Source organism: Myzus persicae, unplaced genomic scaffold (genome assembly GCF_001856785.1).
Source record: "Myzus persicae strain clone G006 unplaced genomic scaffold, MPER_G0061.0, whole genome shotgun sequence".
NCBI lineage: Eukaryota > Metazoa > Arthropoda > Insecta > Hemiptera > Aphididae > Myzus > Myzus persicae.
Window position 1 is genome coordinate 454,605 of NW_019101191.1, and position 17,462 is coordinate 472,066.

At 26.3% G+C, this 17,462-nt stretch overlaps 4 protein-coding genes across 5 annotated transcripts; 3 read left to right on the forward strand and 1 right to left on the reverse strand.

Annotated features, from left to right (window-relative positions):
* LOC111028149 lies at nt 1-3,423 on the forward strand. The gene is made up of 5 exons (XM_022306694.1): nt 1-327; nt 414-450; nt 1,749-1,826; nt 1,912-2,070; nt 2,710-3,423. The coding sequence occupies exons 1-5, from the start codon at nt 320-322 to the stop codon at nt 2,845-2,847; spliced, it is 420 nt and encodes a 139-aa protein (XP_022162386.1). The 5' UTR covers nt 1-319; the 3' UTR covers nt 2,848-3,423.
* A 2,770-nt stretch (nt 3,424-6,193) lies between these two features.
* LOC111028137 (uncharacterized protein C20orf24 homolog) lies at nt 6,194-8,434 on the forward strand. Its single transcript, XM_022306682.1, has 4 exons — nt 6,194-6,587; nt 6,679-6,782; nt 6,846-6,975; nt 8,309-8,434. The coding sequence occupies exons 1-4, from the start codon at nt 6,492-6,494 to the stop codon at nt 8,348-8,350; spliced, it is 372 nt and encodes a 123-aa protein (XP_022162374.1). The 5' UTR covers nt 6,194-6,491; the 3' UTR covers nt 8,351-8,434.
* Nucleotides 8,412-10,783, reverse strand: LOC111028138 (39S ribosomal protein L52, mitochondrial). Its single transcript, XM_022306683.1, has 3 exons — nt 10,502-10,783; nt 8,694-8,826; nt 8,412-8,625 (listed from the first exon to the last, which is right to left on the reverse strand). Exons 1-3 carry the CDS (start codon nt 10,582-10,584, stop codon nt 8,485-8,487), a joined length of 357 nt encoding a protein of 118 aa, XP_022162375.1. The 5' UTR covers nt 10,585-10,783; the 3' UTR covers nt 8,412-8,484.
* Nucleotides 10,784-10,999: 216 nt separating this feature from the next.
* Nucleotides 11,000-15,484, forward strand: LOC111028136 (DNA replication factor Cdt1-like). Of its 2 annotated transcripts, XM_022306681.1 has the most exons (10): nt 11,000-11,130; nt 11,198-11,448; nt 12,663-12,839; nt 13,590-14,137; nt 14,220-14,341; nt 14,404-14,504; nt 14,585-14,747; nt 14,829-14,992; nt 15,046-15,247; nt 15,327-15,484. In XM_022306681.1, exons 2-10 carry the CDS (start codon nt 11,281-11,283, stop codon nt 15,467-15,469), a joined length of 1,788 nt encoding a protein of 595 aa, XP_022162373.1. In that variant the 5' UTR covers nt 11,000-11,130; nt 11,198-11,280; the 3' UTR covers nt 15,470-15,484. The 2 variants fall into 2 exon arrangements, with proteins under 2 accessions (XP_022162373.1, XP_022162372.1); XM_022306680.1 differs by having other exon boundaries at nt 11,018-11,448.
* The last annotated feature ends 1,978 nt before the right edge of the window (nt 15,485-17,462 follow it).

The following is a 17,462-nucleotide window of genomic DNA, read 5'->3' on the forward strand; positions in this document are numbered from 1 at the left end:
ACTTACAATGTGATATTGATATCTATATACAACTTCAAGTTGCAGTTAGGTTTAGGTTCAACAATAACTTTAAAATATTTGTATTTATTTAGTAGGTATTTGCCATTTAGTACGTATTACGTACATAGGTAGTAGGTACCTACTAAATGCTAATACCTATTATATAGTATGATTTCTGGTTTTGAATTTGAATTTATTTGTAATTGAATTTCATTAAGCTTTTGAACGTATTATCTATTTTCTCTTGTTAATCATTACCAAATACCATATCACATAGTAATAGTAGTATAGTTCGTGTTACTATTAGTGAACTACCAAAATGGAGGTGTAAGTATAAAATTGCAAAATAATTATGTTTCCGCATAATATTGCCTTTTGTTTCTTACTGATACGTTATTTTATTTTTTCTACAGTAAAAATCCACAAGTAGCCGTACTCTGTAACAACGAGGTAAAGTTATTTGTACAATTATCACCTACTTACTACTTACTATTAATATGACGGTTAATCACTGAGTTTTCTAAGATTTAACATGAAATTTAAAAAATGTTTATTGTGATAAAATATCTTATATTTTTATGTGTGTACAGCGCTCCTAATTATATTGAATTTCCATTAAATTTGACTAGTTAGATATAATTTAAATTAAAAGTGTTTCCACTCTAAGATTTGGTGTTGTTTTTATGTTGCAATTATAAAATACACAATCAACCAATCATTTGGTATTTTTGAGTGAAAACAATAGTAGTACTCAGTTGTCTTAGTTTGTTGAGGTTGATGTCAATATTTTGAATAAAAACAACTTGTACTTTATGTCTTTATCAACTAATATATTTTGTTTAAATACTTAACATGGACAAAATTCATATTCAATATGGATAATATTGGACCTTTTATGTTTCCCTGATTTGGTACAACAACTTATATAAAATAACTATATTACCTGTTTTCCAAGAAGCAGTTCTAATTTCAATATTTGATTATTCTGATTGTTTTCACATTGTTTTATAACATTACAAAAATATTGAAAATATACTTTGGATTGATTAAGGACCAAGGTTTATAATTAAATTAAATGGTCTCATTATTTTTTAATTACATCAACCTGAAATTAAGAAAGACCTTGTTTTCTAAATGTTTTGCATGTGCCATTTATAGCAAATAAATAGTAGGTACAATGATACATTTATAAGTTTATTCACCAATTATAGTTTCTACTTTGTTAAATCTGTGATTCTCTAACTCTAACTATATTGTGCGTAATTTTCACAATATTAACAATCTTCGGTTTGGCGCCCAATTAATCTTTATTGAGTCAATATTTATATTTTTTAATAAAAAAACAAGATTGTAATATAGCTAAGAAAACTGAAAAGTGTTATAGGCTCAGTGCAGGATAAATCTCCGTTGAAAATGGTGCATTGTGCTGTGCACCGTCACTTTGAAATGATAAGGGCCCTGATGTAGATATTAAAGAATCATATATTCTTATTCTTAAATGACCTAAACATTAAAGCATAAGGACTTACTGTGTGATGATTGAATAACATATTATAACTATCATATTATATGGATTATGTTGAACAGCTATAGATTTATTTTTAATTTTGTATAATATTGTAATAATAGATTTGTTTTCAACAAAAATAAGTATGTACCTTAATGGACTTATTTTAAGAGTAAAATATTAAAATGTGAAATAATTTTTCTTGCATCTTAGCTTAAAAATATAATTATTACTATTTCAGGTTTATGAATTACTAAAAAAAACTCAAGAAAATACAAAACTCATTGGAGGTATGAACCATTCAACAATTTTATATGAGGTGAGTCCAATTATTTAATTCTTTGATTTACTACCATATTTTGAATTTGTTGGAGATGTTAACAAATATTTGTTTTTTTTTGCAGGTTAACAAATATTTAGAGCAAAGAGCATGTGCAGAACAAAATGCAAATAAAATAAGAGAATTCCTAATCGAATTAAAACATATGCCAATCAGTCTGACAAAAAAGGAAAAACTGATGTTAGTTAACGATCCACCAGACTCAGTTTTACGATTATCCTTGGTATTTATTTAAATCATTAATTGATAACTAAATAAAATTGTTTTAATTCATAGTGATTACACACATTTTCTTGTTATCTATACTAGTATATAGGCTCAATTGTCATTTATTATTAAGGTTTTTTATTTACAAAAAGAAGCGAAAAAAATTATTATTAAAGTTAGGTATTTTCTTGTATACAAATATTATATTTCATTAAATTTCGATTAAAATTGAACAAGCTTCATAATGACATTTTTTCTTTCTTGTTATTTTGTGTTAAATAATCAGTTTGTATTAAATTTATTTAGGTTCAAACTTACAAGGGCTTGTAAAGATGATGTATTTAACATTTTTGATTTTTAAAATCTAGAGAGTACCCTGGTGTCTTACTAAATGCTGATGGACACAACCATACAGCACTTTCAGTTCATTTTCAAAGTACCTATACTATCTAATATCTTAAAAATCTACTGTTAAAACATGTAACATAATAAAAAAGCAAGAATATATAATATATTGATAAATAAATGTATATTATATGTATTTTTGCTTTTATTTTTATCATCTATATCGTCTCAAAATCCAAATTCTATTCATAAAACTATTTTTTTAGGTTCGATTACTTTTATTATTATATTAATTTATTTTAATTTCCAGGGTATCAAAGATTTCTATGATAGACTCAGCGAACCAGAAACTGAAATGTTATTATATGCTACAAAAAAATTTTCTGGAGAGTTAGAAATTATTACTAAACAAGAACTAGTAGAAGAAGAAGAACAAGAAGTTAATTAATCTATGGTTTTTTAAAATAGCTAAAAAAATTCAAGACTGATATTGATAATACAATTTTACACAAGTATTTGTGCATCTTAAATTTATTATGTGACATTTTTTAAAGTTAAATTTGCTTTTGGAACATTATAGCTCTTGAGTATGCTTGTAAGACTAAAAAATAAAGCAGTTTCAAAATTATCTGATGATCGCTAGCATTAAAAATACCTTATGAATTGTATTATGAAGTTTGGCTTTTGAGAATATCTTATCAATTTCAATTTTTCAAACAAACATATATTCATCATTCAGATTATTTAAATTGCAGTTGCATAATATTTTCTTGATTTTTATGAATCTACATGCTCCAGATATTTTGTTGTTCAAAATCAAATTTATTTTTCTGTTCCATAGCCTGTTATATAACTGCTGTTATTCTAATAACTTGTATTGATCTATTTCTAAAATATCAAACATCATTTTGAAAGTTCTTCGTTAATACATCTTAACTAATAATAATAATGTGGTAACCTTCGAGCCCATTGAGTAAATGTAACTTAATTTCATAGATGGAGGTGTAATTATGTATGGATTATTTGCCCTATAATAATATATTATTTTGAGGAATGGTGATATTTCCGAATTCATATAATTGACATAAGGCTGGTTAGGTTAGGTTAGGTAAAAACATGTACTATTCTTTTGTATCTTCCAATGTTCTCAACTTCCATTATGAAATTTGGCATAATGTTACTAGCTACAGTTTTTCTTTAATGTGTAGATAATTAAGATTTATTAATGATATGGAGGAGATGCCTTACACAACTTTTTGCTTATTGAATACCTACAAAAAAGTGTTAGCCAAGGAAAAATAAATTTTATATGCTTAAAAAAACATTTTTGAAATAATTTATCATTTATACGCCATGTTATACTATAAAAAAAAGTATAAAGTTTTATAGAATACAAGTTAATATAGATTCATTTTGAGTAATGATATACATTATGTAATACAAATGTAAATTAGGTATACTGTGAAAAAATATCTAAGTATTTAATTTATATAAAAATAGATATTTATTTATACTGACAAACACTATTGTAAGCTTTATATATTATGTAATATGGATGACAATTAAGTTTTTATAAAATATATTATTACGTCACATTAAATTCATAATTAAATATACTTTCAATACTTATGATAAATATACTAATTTATTTTATCTGATATTTATTGTTAGTTTAGTAAAAATATTATTTTATTCTGCTGAAAAGGGAAAGTAAAAATTCAAATTATTTTACAATATTTATTATAAGACAAGATGGCACAAGACAGTTATTTACAGGAAAATATTCACGAGGGATAGTATTAAAAAGAAATATTATTTTATAGAAGAAAAATGCGGAACAAGATTTATATTGATGAATACACTATTATGTTTTTAATTATAGTAGTGGGAAATTAAAACACAGGACCGTACAAATCAGGATAGTTTTATCGGGTCATCGTAGACTGTTTAATAATATTAAGAGGTAAAATAAACAGGACGTTTTATGAATCAGGACAGTGTCTATTGAGGACCCCTATCATTGTTTCTGTGTCAACCCTGCATACCAGTATTTTGTTGCACTGATTTGTTCATCAATATGAGTAATATGGCAAATTTCTGCTCTACAGTTCAAGTTCAGCTAATAACCCAATTACTTTTTTGTTTTAAGACCACTGAATTGAATTATAGGATATTATCAAAATTATATGTAACAACTAACAATATGTTTACTGTTGTATAGTGTATTTATATTTTATACGTAGGTTTTTTTCTTACTTTATTTCAATTTTTAAGTGAATTATGAATATCGGTGTGCCTAATTGTTAATAATTTAAAATTATTTATGAATTGTGATTATAATTTTTAAAATAAAAGAAAGTATAACCAACAATGTTTTTACAAACATTTTTACAATTACACATATAAATAGTACTAATAGTAGTCTATTTAAATTAATTGCTGGAAGATTATAACAGAAAAAATATTCCTTATAAGTTAATGACCTCTTCTTCGACAAATAGACAAAGTAAAGGATCCAGATATTGTTTGCTTATTGGAGATCAAAATTTAAGACTGAAAATACTCGTTCACGCTTAACCAGTGTGTGAACGAAATGTACAATAAGAACGTAATAAATGCTATACAACACACAATATTTAATGTGATAAACCTGACAGTCGTTTATTCATAAATATTTTTTTTCAATATCCCACACACGACTCTGCGTGGTTCAATTAAACATTTTCCTGTTTGGATGTGGGCCCCCAGGCCCAAATACTGAAAAATAATTTTTGAATATCCTAGGTGTAGCGATATTAGATGTATCGTCTTAAGCACATAATCATATTTAGGGTTATAAAAAAAATTCTAAAATACTAAATTTATTAAAATAATATTGTGTAAATCAATCTACTTTTATAAGTAAAATCACAAATCAGACCTATTCTCAAGTTCAAAAATATAATACCGAACACACAATTTGGATTCAAAGAAAAACATTCTTCAATCCATCAGATCCACCAGATAGTCGACAAAATAGCCACATTTTTTGAGAACAAATAATCTAAGATCCATATTGACAATATTTCATAATGGTCCTCCAAGTGGAGAATCAAAATCAACTCAGATAAGTCTCACTCTTTCCACATCCCTTTCACTCTAAGACAAGGCGCTCCACCCGTAATCTACTTCCAGAACAATCAAATTCCAACCACAACTCAAACCAAATATTTAGGTGTAATATTAGACAAACGTTTAACTTGGGGTCCACATCTAAAAGCCAAAAGAAAGGTTTTTAACAGTAGACTTCGCCTATTACGCGCAAGTATGAAGTTCAAGCTCTCAATCTGCAACAAACTACTAATATATAAGTCAATGTTAAAAACTTAAAACCCATATGGGCCTACGGGATCCAAATATGGGGAAGTGCCAAGCCCTCCCAAATAAAAACCATTCAGGCCTTCCAATCAATCTCTATACTCCAAATAACATCCGCGACATGCTTTGTCTCTAATCTTTCACTACACAACGACATAAAAATCGAAACAGTCTCTACTAGAGCTAAGAATTATAACAAAACATTTCATACTAAATCAATTAATCACACAAATCCACTAGTCTCTAACTTTAAACTTAGTCAGTGAATCTCTCCCATATAACCCCCCTCGTCGACTCAAAAGAAACTGGTGTCGGGAACTCGGGACCTTTTATCTATTTATTATCTATGATGATCCATTCGTCGTGCTATAGATACTAGATATCTATAGCTGTTCATTAAAGATAAAATGGTGATTTGTCTTGATTCGTCATCATTCTTATCTACAAGTTGATAAGAAAATTCTGTAATTTTACTAATTAGTTCTGCAAATTGGTTCGGCGAATTTTAAATATTCCATATTTTAATACCGGTTTTTACTATTCAATTTTCATTGTACATCGGAATTCTAGAATTTAGATACAGTTAATGCATCTTAATAAAAATAATTACCAAAAACTAAATTTTCAAATTTATATTTAGACGCCTAGGTATTATATTTTGGTAATCAAACGAGTAATTTTAAAATTAAAGACCAGGTCTGGTAATTGTTGAAACGTATGTACATCAAGTGAAACATGTCAAAAGCAGTTGAAAAGAAAACACCGTGTCAAAATTCAATTTTGGATACATTAAAAAAAGCTACCACAAAAAATTCGGAATGGCCTGACAAAGTAAGTATAAATTAACAGTTTAGAATATTATCTTAATTTTTTTATTATTTTATACATAATGCTAATGTTCATTATAAAATGATTTATTAAGGATGAATTTCTTGATGTAATTTACTGGGCAAGGCAAATCCTCGGACTCATTGCTGGTCTATTATGGGGCCTTTTACCATTGAAAGGGCTATTTGGATTAGGATTGTAAGATTTATAATTAATACTTTTTCAATTAATTTGTATGTTATTGATAATTTACTTGTGTAGATTTTTAGTGCTCAATGCTGTTTCATTATACGCATATTTTACCAATTTCCAACAAGTTGATGAAGAAGAATTTGGTGGAGCTTGGGAGTTAACCAAAGAAGGATTTGTTACTTCATTAGCAGGATTTTTAGTATGAAAACTATTTTATAAATTAAAGCTAATTAAATTAGTAATCCTCCTCTCGACCATCATAGTACTCCATCAGCTCCAGAAATAGTAACTCAACTAGTAGAGAACTTTGGTCTTTGATATGGCTATATTGTCAGTGGATTTTTTTTCTGATAAATATCTTGCCATATTATACAACTAATTTTTTCCATCCCATATTTGACAGGAAAGATAAAGTTACATAATATAGGATATAATAATAAGTGCAAAAATAAAATGAATTCCTTAAATTTATATAAATTTCAATTGACTGATGTGTTCTCTATTATCTTAATATTCATAGACCAACTGTCTAACCCGATCAAATTCTCTCAAGATGTCTTAAGAGGTTATCATACTCGTGTGTTATACTATTATCTCTGTCTAACAAATGGACAATCTAGCAAATCTATGTTCAGAAGTTCCAATTTTCAGTTGTAACCTTTAATATTAGTGCAAAATGACCTATTATGATACTTAAAGGAAGAAACATTATCTGTGATCTCTGGCTAGTTATTTTAATATTTTTATTTTTAAGTGAGTCATGAGTATTTGTATGTAATATTTTATATAGTTACTACCAGAAGTTCATAACTTGTTTCAAAATTAAAATTTAGGTAAATTCACTGTAATATTTAATTTAACCACATACACTTTGAATGGCTTGTTGTGGAATGTTATGTGTTAGTAAACAAGATACAACACAAAATGTGGTTATGACGTCCTCTTAATATATATTTAACTAGATTTGGGTATGTTAGTTAATAGTTTTGAACAAATAAAATAACCCAATAAATCTTGACATAATCAACTATTGCTACACTATATCCAATTGGTTGGTTTATTAAATGATAAGTATAAATACACCAAGATATTAAAATATTATTGATGCACCTCGCATTACAGCGCACATTGCCTATTGGGATGTAGTATATTATAGGTGACCACCAATCTGCTGCCCAGTGGAGTTATCACAAATCGACAATTTATTATAAATATTATATAAATTAATTTAATATTAGTGCTAAAATATTTAAATAATTTTATGCAAGATCTATTATTATTTGTAGTTGGATCAAAATAAATAAAATGTCAGTCAATTTTCTGATTTTATATACTTTTAAATTATATTTTAAACAAAAAGCTAATAATTAAACTTAAATTAAAAATGTATTTCCGTACTATTTACAGTTATCCTTAATAAATTTCTCTTAATATGCTTGAAAACATATTAAGAATCAAGTGAATACCTAATTTCAATAATACAAATTGTAATAAATTTAAATTAAATTAATATTGTTTTGTTTTTATTTTAGGTGATGTGGATAATTGTGTATTCTGGAATGCATTTTGATTAAGTACAAAAACCATTCCACACTAAAAAGTTTTGTATAATTGTTTTTATTGCAATGAATAATTAAATTATAACATTCTGTACAAAATTTGTTTTCTACCTAAATATTTTTGTATTATAATAAATAAACAAAGAGTATTAGTCCTTAACATTTTTATTTCCTTTGGGCCTAAGTTTTCTTTCCAATACATGTTTTAGGTTTTTCTCTTTTTCTCCAGCTTTCATCGCATACCGCTCTTTTGCAATGTCTAAACTTTCACTAAGTTCAACAATTTTTTTCTAAAAATGATTTAAAATGTATTATTTTTATTATTATTAATATTTATAATACTGTCAATATAACTTACAGCATATTCTCTTTGAAGCAAAAGTTTTCGTTTTTGTTTCATCCCAAATGGGGTGGGACGACCATCCAAAAAAATGTAATCAGCACCATCGGTAAGAACACCTCTATCCATTGGGTTAAGTGGCAGTTTTTTTCTGAAAATACAAATTTAAATTTTGTTTGAATACCAAATAAACTATATAATACAAACAAATTTAGTTTACAATGAGATGCAATGGTAATTCTATAGTACAAGGAAACTACGCTTTGATAAACTTTAATTTCCAAGCGAATAGTCTAGCTGGTTTAAAAAGGATACTGCTGTTTTTTATTTATTTAAACTTCGTACAAAAATTTAAGGAACAAACCCAGTTTAGTTTCTCCTCGCCATTTTATATTTTTATTATTGGACAAACCTAAATAGTTCAGTTAAGAACGATAATGCAATCAGAATTTTCTAAAAAATAATTAGAAATAATTACAGAGTAAACTCAATATCAATTTTATAATTATAAATTTATTAAAACATAATAATACATACTTAAGACTTAAGTTAAAAATGTACAACAACTCAATGTTGTCTTCATGTCATTATTTTGTGTTATGAGTAATACTGATAGATCATACAAACACCCAGCTTGTTTAAAAAACTAAGGAAACCGCTCTAACTTTTTTATACGACATCGCTTTAAAAACATAGACTTTGCCAAATACTCGCCATAAAACCTTTTTTTGCAGCAATACTACAAAAGTATCTTTATGATAATAAAATAAACTGTATTAAGTTGTTTTGCAATTACCTTAAGGTAGATAATATATTGTAACCTTGCCCGTTGAAGTAACATAACTATATTAAAATGGTGCCTTTTGCCTACCAGTTTTAATCGCCAAACTTGAGGTCTTCCGAGCGGCATTAATGTAGTATTTCACACAAATGTATAAAAGTAAAGTCACAAATTTGGAAGGCTATAACTTCAAAAGTAAGTCCGAAAGACAAATTCTGATAACACTATTGTTCTTAACTCATAAGTTTTAATAAAAAAAAAATCAAATTAGCGGTTAGGAACTAAATTGCATTTATACCCAATTAAAATATCACATTTCAATTTACAAGTTTAGATATATACTATAAATGATGCACAAATCAAAGATACAAAATAAAGTATAAAATGTAATGTCTGACTGATTGATAAAAGATAAAATAAGGAACATTGAGCAGTAGAATGCTGATAAGTTGGTCGGATATTATGGTGACTAAAGAAGAATATTTGAAGGAAGAGCTAAATAAAAATGTATCAATAAAATATTGATGGATTTGGTGTGCACAAGACATGGTAGGTTGCTTGAATTAATTATGTAAAGGTGAGGAAGGTAAAATGTATAAGGGAATACCACAATTGGAATATATGAGACAAATAATGATTGACCAAGTATGTAGTTTGAACAAATTAATAAAAGGAAGGCAAATAACAAGGAAGTTTGAAGGATTGATGGAAACCAATTTTAGAATTGAACATATGGTTGAATGATTTTTTTTTGTTGGAAAGAGAATATATTTGTAATATTGAAGGCAATGTTGTTGTGGTTTGTGCATAGAGGAAATCATTCAATGAGAGTTAAATGAAAAAATACACTTATAATAAAAATAAAAATAATAAACTACTATATTATAATTGTATAATTTAGTTATCAATAATGAATCATTAGACCTATCAAAGTACTTTGAGTATCTTAATATTGTGTAATGGAATTAAATTAGACACAGCGTAATATAAATTGAATATAATAAATGTTAATAAAATACATATACATAAGTAATTAGCTACTTACAAAGTTCTCCAAGACATATCTAATCTTAAACAATAACTAGTCGAAAAATGTCTAATATTTCTAAACAGATTAATGCCCAACATTTTCAATATTTTAATTGATATTATTTCGTCGATTATGTAATGCAATATAACGTAATTTAGTATTTTAAAAGTACCAGAAATTTGCAAGTTCCTTCGGTGGTCCACAAGCCACTAAGGAAGAAATCAAGAAACTAAAGTCTAAATGAGCCACAAGTTATACGAATTATGAACAAAATATTAATGTTCATTAAAGCGAAGACTTTAAATGATGTTATCACTTATAACTTATCAGTAGATAACAACAAAAGACAATGTTATCGCCATGATTTAAGATAGAATCTTAAATCATGGTTATCGCTAACAGGTCACAGTGTAGCACTGAATGCAGTACTATTTAGTTCAATGTGTCCGGTAGCTACTATAAATTAACCTATAAATTAATAACTATCCCGTTGAATAAAGACAACCCTGCAATTTCCCCGCGCTAGCAACAAGCTGCTTCTTAACAGTGAGTTGTATTATACAGTAAACACTTTTCAGTTTTCACCACTTCTAATAAACTCGTTAAACGCTTAATCGGAATTTCTTGATATTAGGTAGTATCGGGTAGGTAATGGTAAATAGTTATTGGAAATCCCGTTGTTGATGTTCATTAATGACTGTACTACTGTAGTGATCACGGGCTGCTGTCACCTTTCAATTTTTATTGTTGATCAACGAATTGTTTTAATTCATTTGTTATTCATTGGAGTAAATATGGATACTCAAAAAACATTGGATAGTTTCATCAAAAGTAGAAAAAGGCCAACCAACGAAGATGGTTTGCATAAAAAGGAACTACTGAGCAATACTTTTGGAATAAATAAACCAACTAGAAAATTATCATTTGATTCTGCCGTGCAGCAAACTGTTAAAAAGCAAAAGGTTTGTTGACTATTTAGTAGGTACTTTACTATATTTGTATAAAAATTATACTGATATTATTAATATGTTTCTTTATTTTAATGGTAATTGACATTAATTATTAACATTATTGACACATAACATACAATCAACCAAATAAGTTCATAGTAAATGTATCATGTATACTTGATTAAATACACTGAAATTAATTATTTTCATGTTGAAAAATATTTCTCCATTTGTAGAATAACTTAGTTAAACACCGTGAATTAGTTAAGCTTAAGTAATACCTAAAACCTAACTTAGTGAATGACTATGTACAATGGACAAAGTAGTGACTATAAGATCCTGGGAATAAGATAAATATTTCAATTTGCCGCATTACACGCCGACAGTAATATTTCCCCCTAGTGGCATAATAATGAAATATAATTGTACCGGACAACTATGAATAACTATATACTCCATTCGGTATAATGTCCAACCAATTACTTTCATATCACCAAAAACGATAACTTCTATTACTTACGTGTTGAATATATATTAAAATGTATCCTAGGTATTATAAAATAATCTATACCTCAAAAACTAATTATGTATGTTTACCTACAACTAATTTACCTTTCTATAATAGATACTTATCCATAACAGATAATTGTCTGTTATGGGTAGGTGTCATTGTAATATAATATGATGATCAGACATTATCTAATTGTGTTATAATGCAATTTTTTTTTTACTACACAATTGATGATGAGATTTTACTATTCACTAATAGATCCTAAGACCACATACAAAATAATTGATACTAATCATTGTAATCCTAGAGACTTGGAATCATACTCTAAAAATAAATTTACATATTTATTTTCTCCAATTGTAATGTAAGATATTGGATGTATTTGTCATTTGATATAATATGGAGTATTATATTTTAATAAAAAAAAACCTATGTAGCTTAAGCAACTTAAGCCATCATAGTTTAAACTTGTATCCATTCCAAGATAAAACAAGTATCAAGTGTAGTCATTACTGAAAAGAGAAAAATGAACAATATGAAACCAATAACTTTTTTAACGTTTTTTAAGCTTAAATTCTAAAAGACATTGTACCTATCAAAATAGTTGTCTATGTTTTATACTTGTATCTCATGAAATATATTTATGATTTATTATTTTGTAGAATGTAGAATATGTATACCTATCATTATTATGTGTTATTTAAATTATCTTTAGGTTGATTCTGGTATACAACAAGCAACTGACCAAAATCTAAATGCTTCTGCCGTTAATAACAATACAGTCGCTGAAAACATTTTGGAGAAAAAAGAGACTGAAAATAAAAATGAAGACCGTTCAGAGAGAGCAACAACTCCAGATCAATCACCATCAACTAAGGCCAAATTACGTAAAGTATGTTAATAAATAGTTGTATTACCTGAGTATGATTAATAACTAGATAAGCAAGTAAATTCCCATCCATTTTATTTATTTTAAATTAACAATTATTTGAATAACTGGTGATAACTTAAAATAAAGTTTTCTTTTTTTTTTATGATACATATATGTGTAATGAAGATGCAAAGATAATTCCAGACAAGGGCGGTTCTAGGACTCAAATTTTGTACGGACATAAATATATATTTATTAATAAGTTATAGTCAATAGGCCATCCTAAACTCCCTAACACCAATTTTTGTTTTTGTCTTACAGTTCAAATGTAAAAAAAAATAATAGATTTTCCTTATTCTTTTAAACAAAATAAAATGTGTTTTATGTTGAATATATTATAATTTATCATTAATTAATTTTTTTAGAATTTAATTATTACTTAAAAAAAATAGGTATATTTGTAATTAGCGTCAAAGTTACTTTATATACGTGATGGGTTTAAAAAACAAAATTATTTTAACAAGTTGAAAAATTAATGAACTATTTTCATTTTTTTGACTATTAATAAATTCTTTACTTTACTTATCAAAACTACACAATATTGAATTTTTTACAAAGTGAACATCAAACAATTTGGTACGGGTAGCTGCCCACCCCGACTCCGCCTGTACACTAGAACCGCCACTGATGCTAAATAAAAGCAAATAAAAATAATAAATGTTTTTTATCCAAACAATTTTATTTTTAATTTTAACTATTTAATTGATTTAGGAATTGGATTTGGGCGAATTTCGTAAAATTGTTCGTCGTAAACACAACCTTAAGAAATTACAAGAAAAGATAAACTCAGTAGAACAATCACAAATTGATCTTAACTCTGCAAAGTCTAAAGTAGATGCTGCCAAAAGCCATTATTTATCTTCGTTTAAATCAGTTGATCTCTTGGTTGATACTAGTCCAGTAAAAGTTGGATCAAGTCCAATAAAACGATCTCAACTTAAACCTACAGCCTTATTCCTCACTCCATCCCAATCAATGGTTAGTCCAAGGAAAGTAATGATGACCGCTCAGATGACACAAGCCAAGGAATATGTTTCACCTAGAAAGTTATTAGATGAAGTAGGATCTCTTTTGGCTATGTCGCCGTCAAAAAGATATGCTGCATTGGTTGATTCTAAAGCATTACCTTTGCCTTTGAAGTACCGTATTTTGGATGAATTGTTCAAAGCTTTGGAAACTGTTTCATCTATGATGTTTAGTAGAAAAGAAAAAATAACTTTTAATAAACTCAAACGTGGTGTTCAGCAAATGACTAGAAAGTAATTTAAATATTAAAATTTATTTTAATTAATTTTGTTATAAATAACTTATAATTGTTCAACATTTAATTATTTTTTTTAGAAATTTTACTGAGTTACATTTGGCACAAATTAAAACTGTTGTACCAGATTTCTTTAAGTTTGCATTAGTAAAATCACCAAAAGAGAAATCTAGTTTTGAATTAGTGATAACTCCAAATTATGGTAAATATTTGACTGTAATAATTAATTTTATATTAAGATTATTAAATTTTGATATTTAATAGGCTCGGTGAACGAAGATAACATAAACTTAATTGAACTAACAACTCAGAGGAAAAGGGCATTTTCTAATGCACTACTTGACATTGCAAAGGAGCACCATGAAGTATAATATACATAATTTATAATAATAATTGTGGTAATAATATAGTTTAATTAAAATAACTATTTTTTTCTTGTTTTTAGAAATATTTGAGTAAACTGATTCCACCTATTGTGATTGACAAAAATAAAATAACCAGATGGCATCCTGAATTTGATGTTGAAACTGTGGAAGATATCATTCCTTCAACATTACCCAAAATTGAAATTAACAAACCAAAAATAGTTACAGCAAAAGATTTATTGGGTATTTAACATTTAGCTTAACAAAATTATTTAAATTATGTAAATTAACTATAAGGAATTGGTAATGGTAATTTGTTTTTAGACAAATCTCATGCATTGTTTGTTTACAATAATCGTTTAAATCGGACTCTTACAACAATGAACAATGAAAATAAAAATTTAACTGAAAAAAAATTTCCTACAACAGATGCAAAAAATGCTTTAGAAGGAGCACTTAAAGGGATTCCTAAATCATTTCTGTTAAAGGTATTTTTTCAATATTATTAGTTTTTACATGTTACTCAAATATTTATGTCAAGATTCAAGAAAAGCAAGCAGAAAAAGCTAAAGAATTGATGACACGGTCGGTGGGTCAATTAGATGAAGATAGAATGATGAATAGACTACCAGATATTGCAAGAAGGATGCGTACCTATTTTGTACAACTTCAAAGAAATGTTATGCCATTCAAAAAAGTCATCGGTCAATTGAAGCAGAGTTATCCAGAAGCCATGACAGACCGTAATTAAATATTCATTTTCCTTCTTTCCTTTATTTATTATATGTTTTGCCAATAGTAACTATTTTATTATCATTTTAGAGGAATGGAAAGCTCACATAAACCTTCTCCAAGAAAAAGTACCTCATTGGATTGTATTAAAAAGCTTAGAAGGAATTGAACACATTCGAATTGATAAAAAAGTTGAATTTGAAGAAACTGTAATTAAAACATTACAAAAATAATTTTGATTTAACAGACTTAAATTTGCTTTAGTTTATATTTATTTATAATATATACTTTTATTTACAGCCATTAATTTTTAAAAAAAAAACTTTAGATCATGTAACCACCTGTTTGCCAAATTTTTAAATACTTTTTTAAAACATTATTTGTATAAATAACTAAGAATTAATAGAAAAGTAATGTATTATACTTTTGAAATCATCTACTCGATATTATATTTTAGTAACAGTTTTATTTTGCTCCAAAATGTTTTAATTTGTTTATTATATTTATATTTGTATTTATATATTTATACATATGTCTTATGTATAAAAGTTACTATTCTACTTATCAAAATAATGTGACTTATCTATTTGAAGTAAATATATAAATATTTTATGGGTCATTTACTTAATAATCTACATATTTTAAAGCATTAAAATTTAAAACCAACCAGTTATTGAAGATTTTCAATTAAATTTAATAAAAACCAAGTAGACAGTGATTAGACATGATCAAAAAAAAAATTCAATATTTTAATTTATACAGATAATATTTAAATTTCTTTATTGTATAAATAACATTATTTATATTTTAACATGTTCAAAACTAAAAATAATTACAAATGTTCAAACCAATACAAAATATTATTATTATATTAATTTACTTTAAGAATCTTGTATTAAAATATTTAAGTCTTAAGTTCACAAATTACGAATTGTTTAACATTCAAATTACAACTATCTTGAAAAAAATATTTTATTTAATAAAATGACCTTTACAATTTTTATTTTGTTTGATGTACCTATAAAAGTTATTCTCGTTCAACTGTTTATAAAATAATTTTTCAAAACTGAATTAGTTTTTATATGAAAATTAATACAATATAGTTAATCCTTATACTATAATCTATTAATATGGATGAATTTGTTTTATTATTATTTAATATTTGCTATCAAGTATTGAAATTAATTTAACATGTATGTTGGTAATTAAACAAAGTGAACCACTAAATAATGAAAAAAAAATGCTTTATAAAATTATAGTGTTCACTTTATGAATGTGTGACATAGATATTTTTAAAATTGTATGGACATGACAAGTTATTATCTAAAGGAATAGACAATAATAACTTGATATAAAATTCTAACATTAGAAAACCCGAATGGTTTGTAATTCGTAACAGTGCATGTACTTGAGTTGAATTGCTAATTAATGATCGCTTGATCAGTATACACAGTTTAATCATTTTTTTTCAACAAAAACTATTTTGGTTTTAGATTCAAGTGGTGTAAGTACGTAAGGTCTAACTGTGTATCAGTAGATACATGAAATTTTCACCGAATGTTTATATTAGAATTAATGTATAAAATATAAATATAAACCAGTAGGTATACCACACAGTTTTCACAATATTTTTACTGTTTTTTTTATGAACTATTAATAACCAGAAGAAGATTTCAGTTTGTATTATCTAGTTTTTAAAAAATAAAATTTCCCTGGATGATTGATTTACCCGACTTAAAGATTAAATTATACCATTTCACTGTCCAGCAAGTTGTCCATATTATTCTATTGAAGATTGATAAATATTTGATCTTTAATTCCTGTCCATAGTTTGTTGGCTGGTATTATTATTTTTTACTTAACTCTATATAGGATGTAGATGATTTTTATTTATTACTTTTTGATTATTTTTTTCATCTATATTAAAACGAAAAAATGGAAATTTACTACTTGGACTACTTGGATAATGGATATTTCCATTATTCTTATAAATAATTATTTTGCATTCAAACCTAGTTTACTAACTATCAAGACTTATATTAATGTTAAAATGTTTGAACTAGAATTAAGTGATTTGGTTTAATTCTGTATAGTTATGATAAGAAACAACTTATCGAAGATTTGATTAATGATTTCTCAAATTTAACTTTTTCACAAACAAATGAACAAGATGACTTATGTTTCTTATGATCAAAAGATTCACTGAATTAGTTCATCAAAGTAAAC

Coding starts and splice junctions, on each gene's coding strand:
- LOC111028149 (XM_022306694.1), top strand. Junction 451..1,748: donor CCGTACTCTGTAACAACGAG/GTAAAGTTATTT, acceptor TTACTATTTCAG/GTTTATGAATTACTAAAAAA. Junction 2,071..2,709: donor CAGTTTTACGATTATCCTTG/GTATTTATTTAA, acceptor TTTAATTTCCAG/GGTATCAAAGATTTCTATGA.
- LOC111028137 (XM_022306682.1), top strand. CDS start 6,492: ATGTCAAAAGCAGTTGAAAAGAAAACACCGTGTCAAAATTCAATTTTG. Junction 6,783..6,845: donor GGGCTATTTGGATTAGGATT/GTAAGATTTATA, acceptor TTACTTGTGTAG/ATTTTTAGTGCTCAATGCTG. Junction 6,976..8,308: donor CTTCATTAGCAGGATTTTTA/GTATGAAAACTA, acceptor TTTTTATTTTAG/GTGATGTGGATAATTGTGTA.
- LOC111028138 (XM_022306683.1), bottom strand. CDS start 10,584: ATGTTGGGCATTAATCTGTTTAGAAATATTAGACATTTTTCGACTAGT. Junction 8,827..10,501: donor GATATGTCTTGGAGAACTTT/GTAAGTAGCTAA, acceptor TTGTATTTTCAG/AAAAAAACTGCCACTTAACC. Junction 8,626..8,693: donor TGCTTCAAAGAGAATATGCT/GTAAGTTATATT, acceptor AATCATTTTTAG/AAAAAAATTGTTGAACTTAG.
- LOC111028136 (XM_022306680.1), top strand. CDS start 11,170: ATGTTCATTAATGACTGTACTACTGTAGTGATCACGGGCTGCTGTCAC. Junction 12,840..13,589: donor CTAAGGCCAAATTACGTAAA/GTATGTTAATAA, acceptor TAATTGATTTAG/GAATTGGATTTGGGCGAATT. Junction 15,248..15,326: donor TCCAGAAGCCATGACAGACC/GTAATTAAATAT, acceptor TTATCATTTTAG/AGGAATGGAAAGCTCACATA.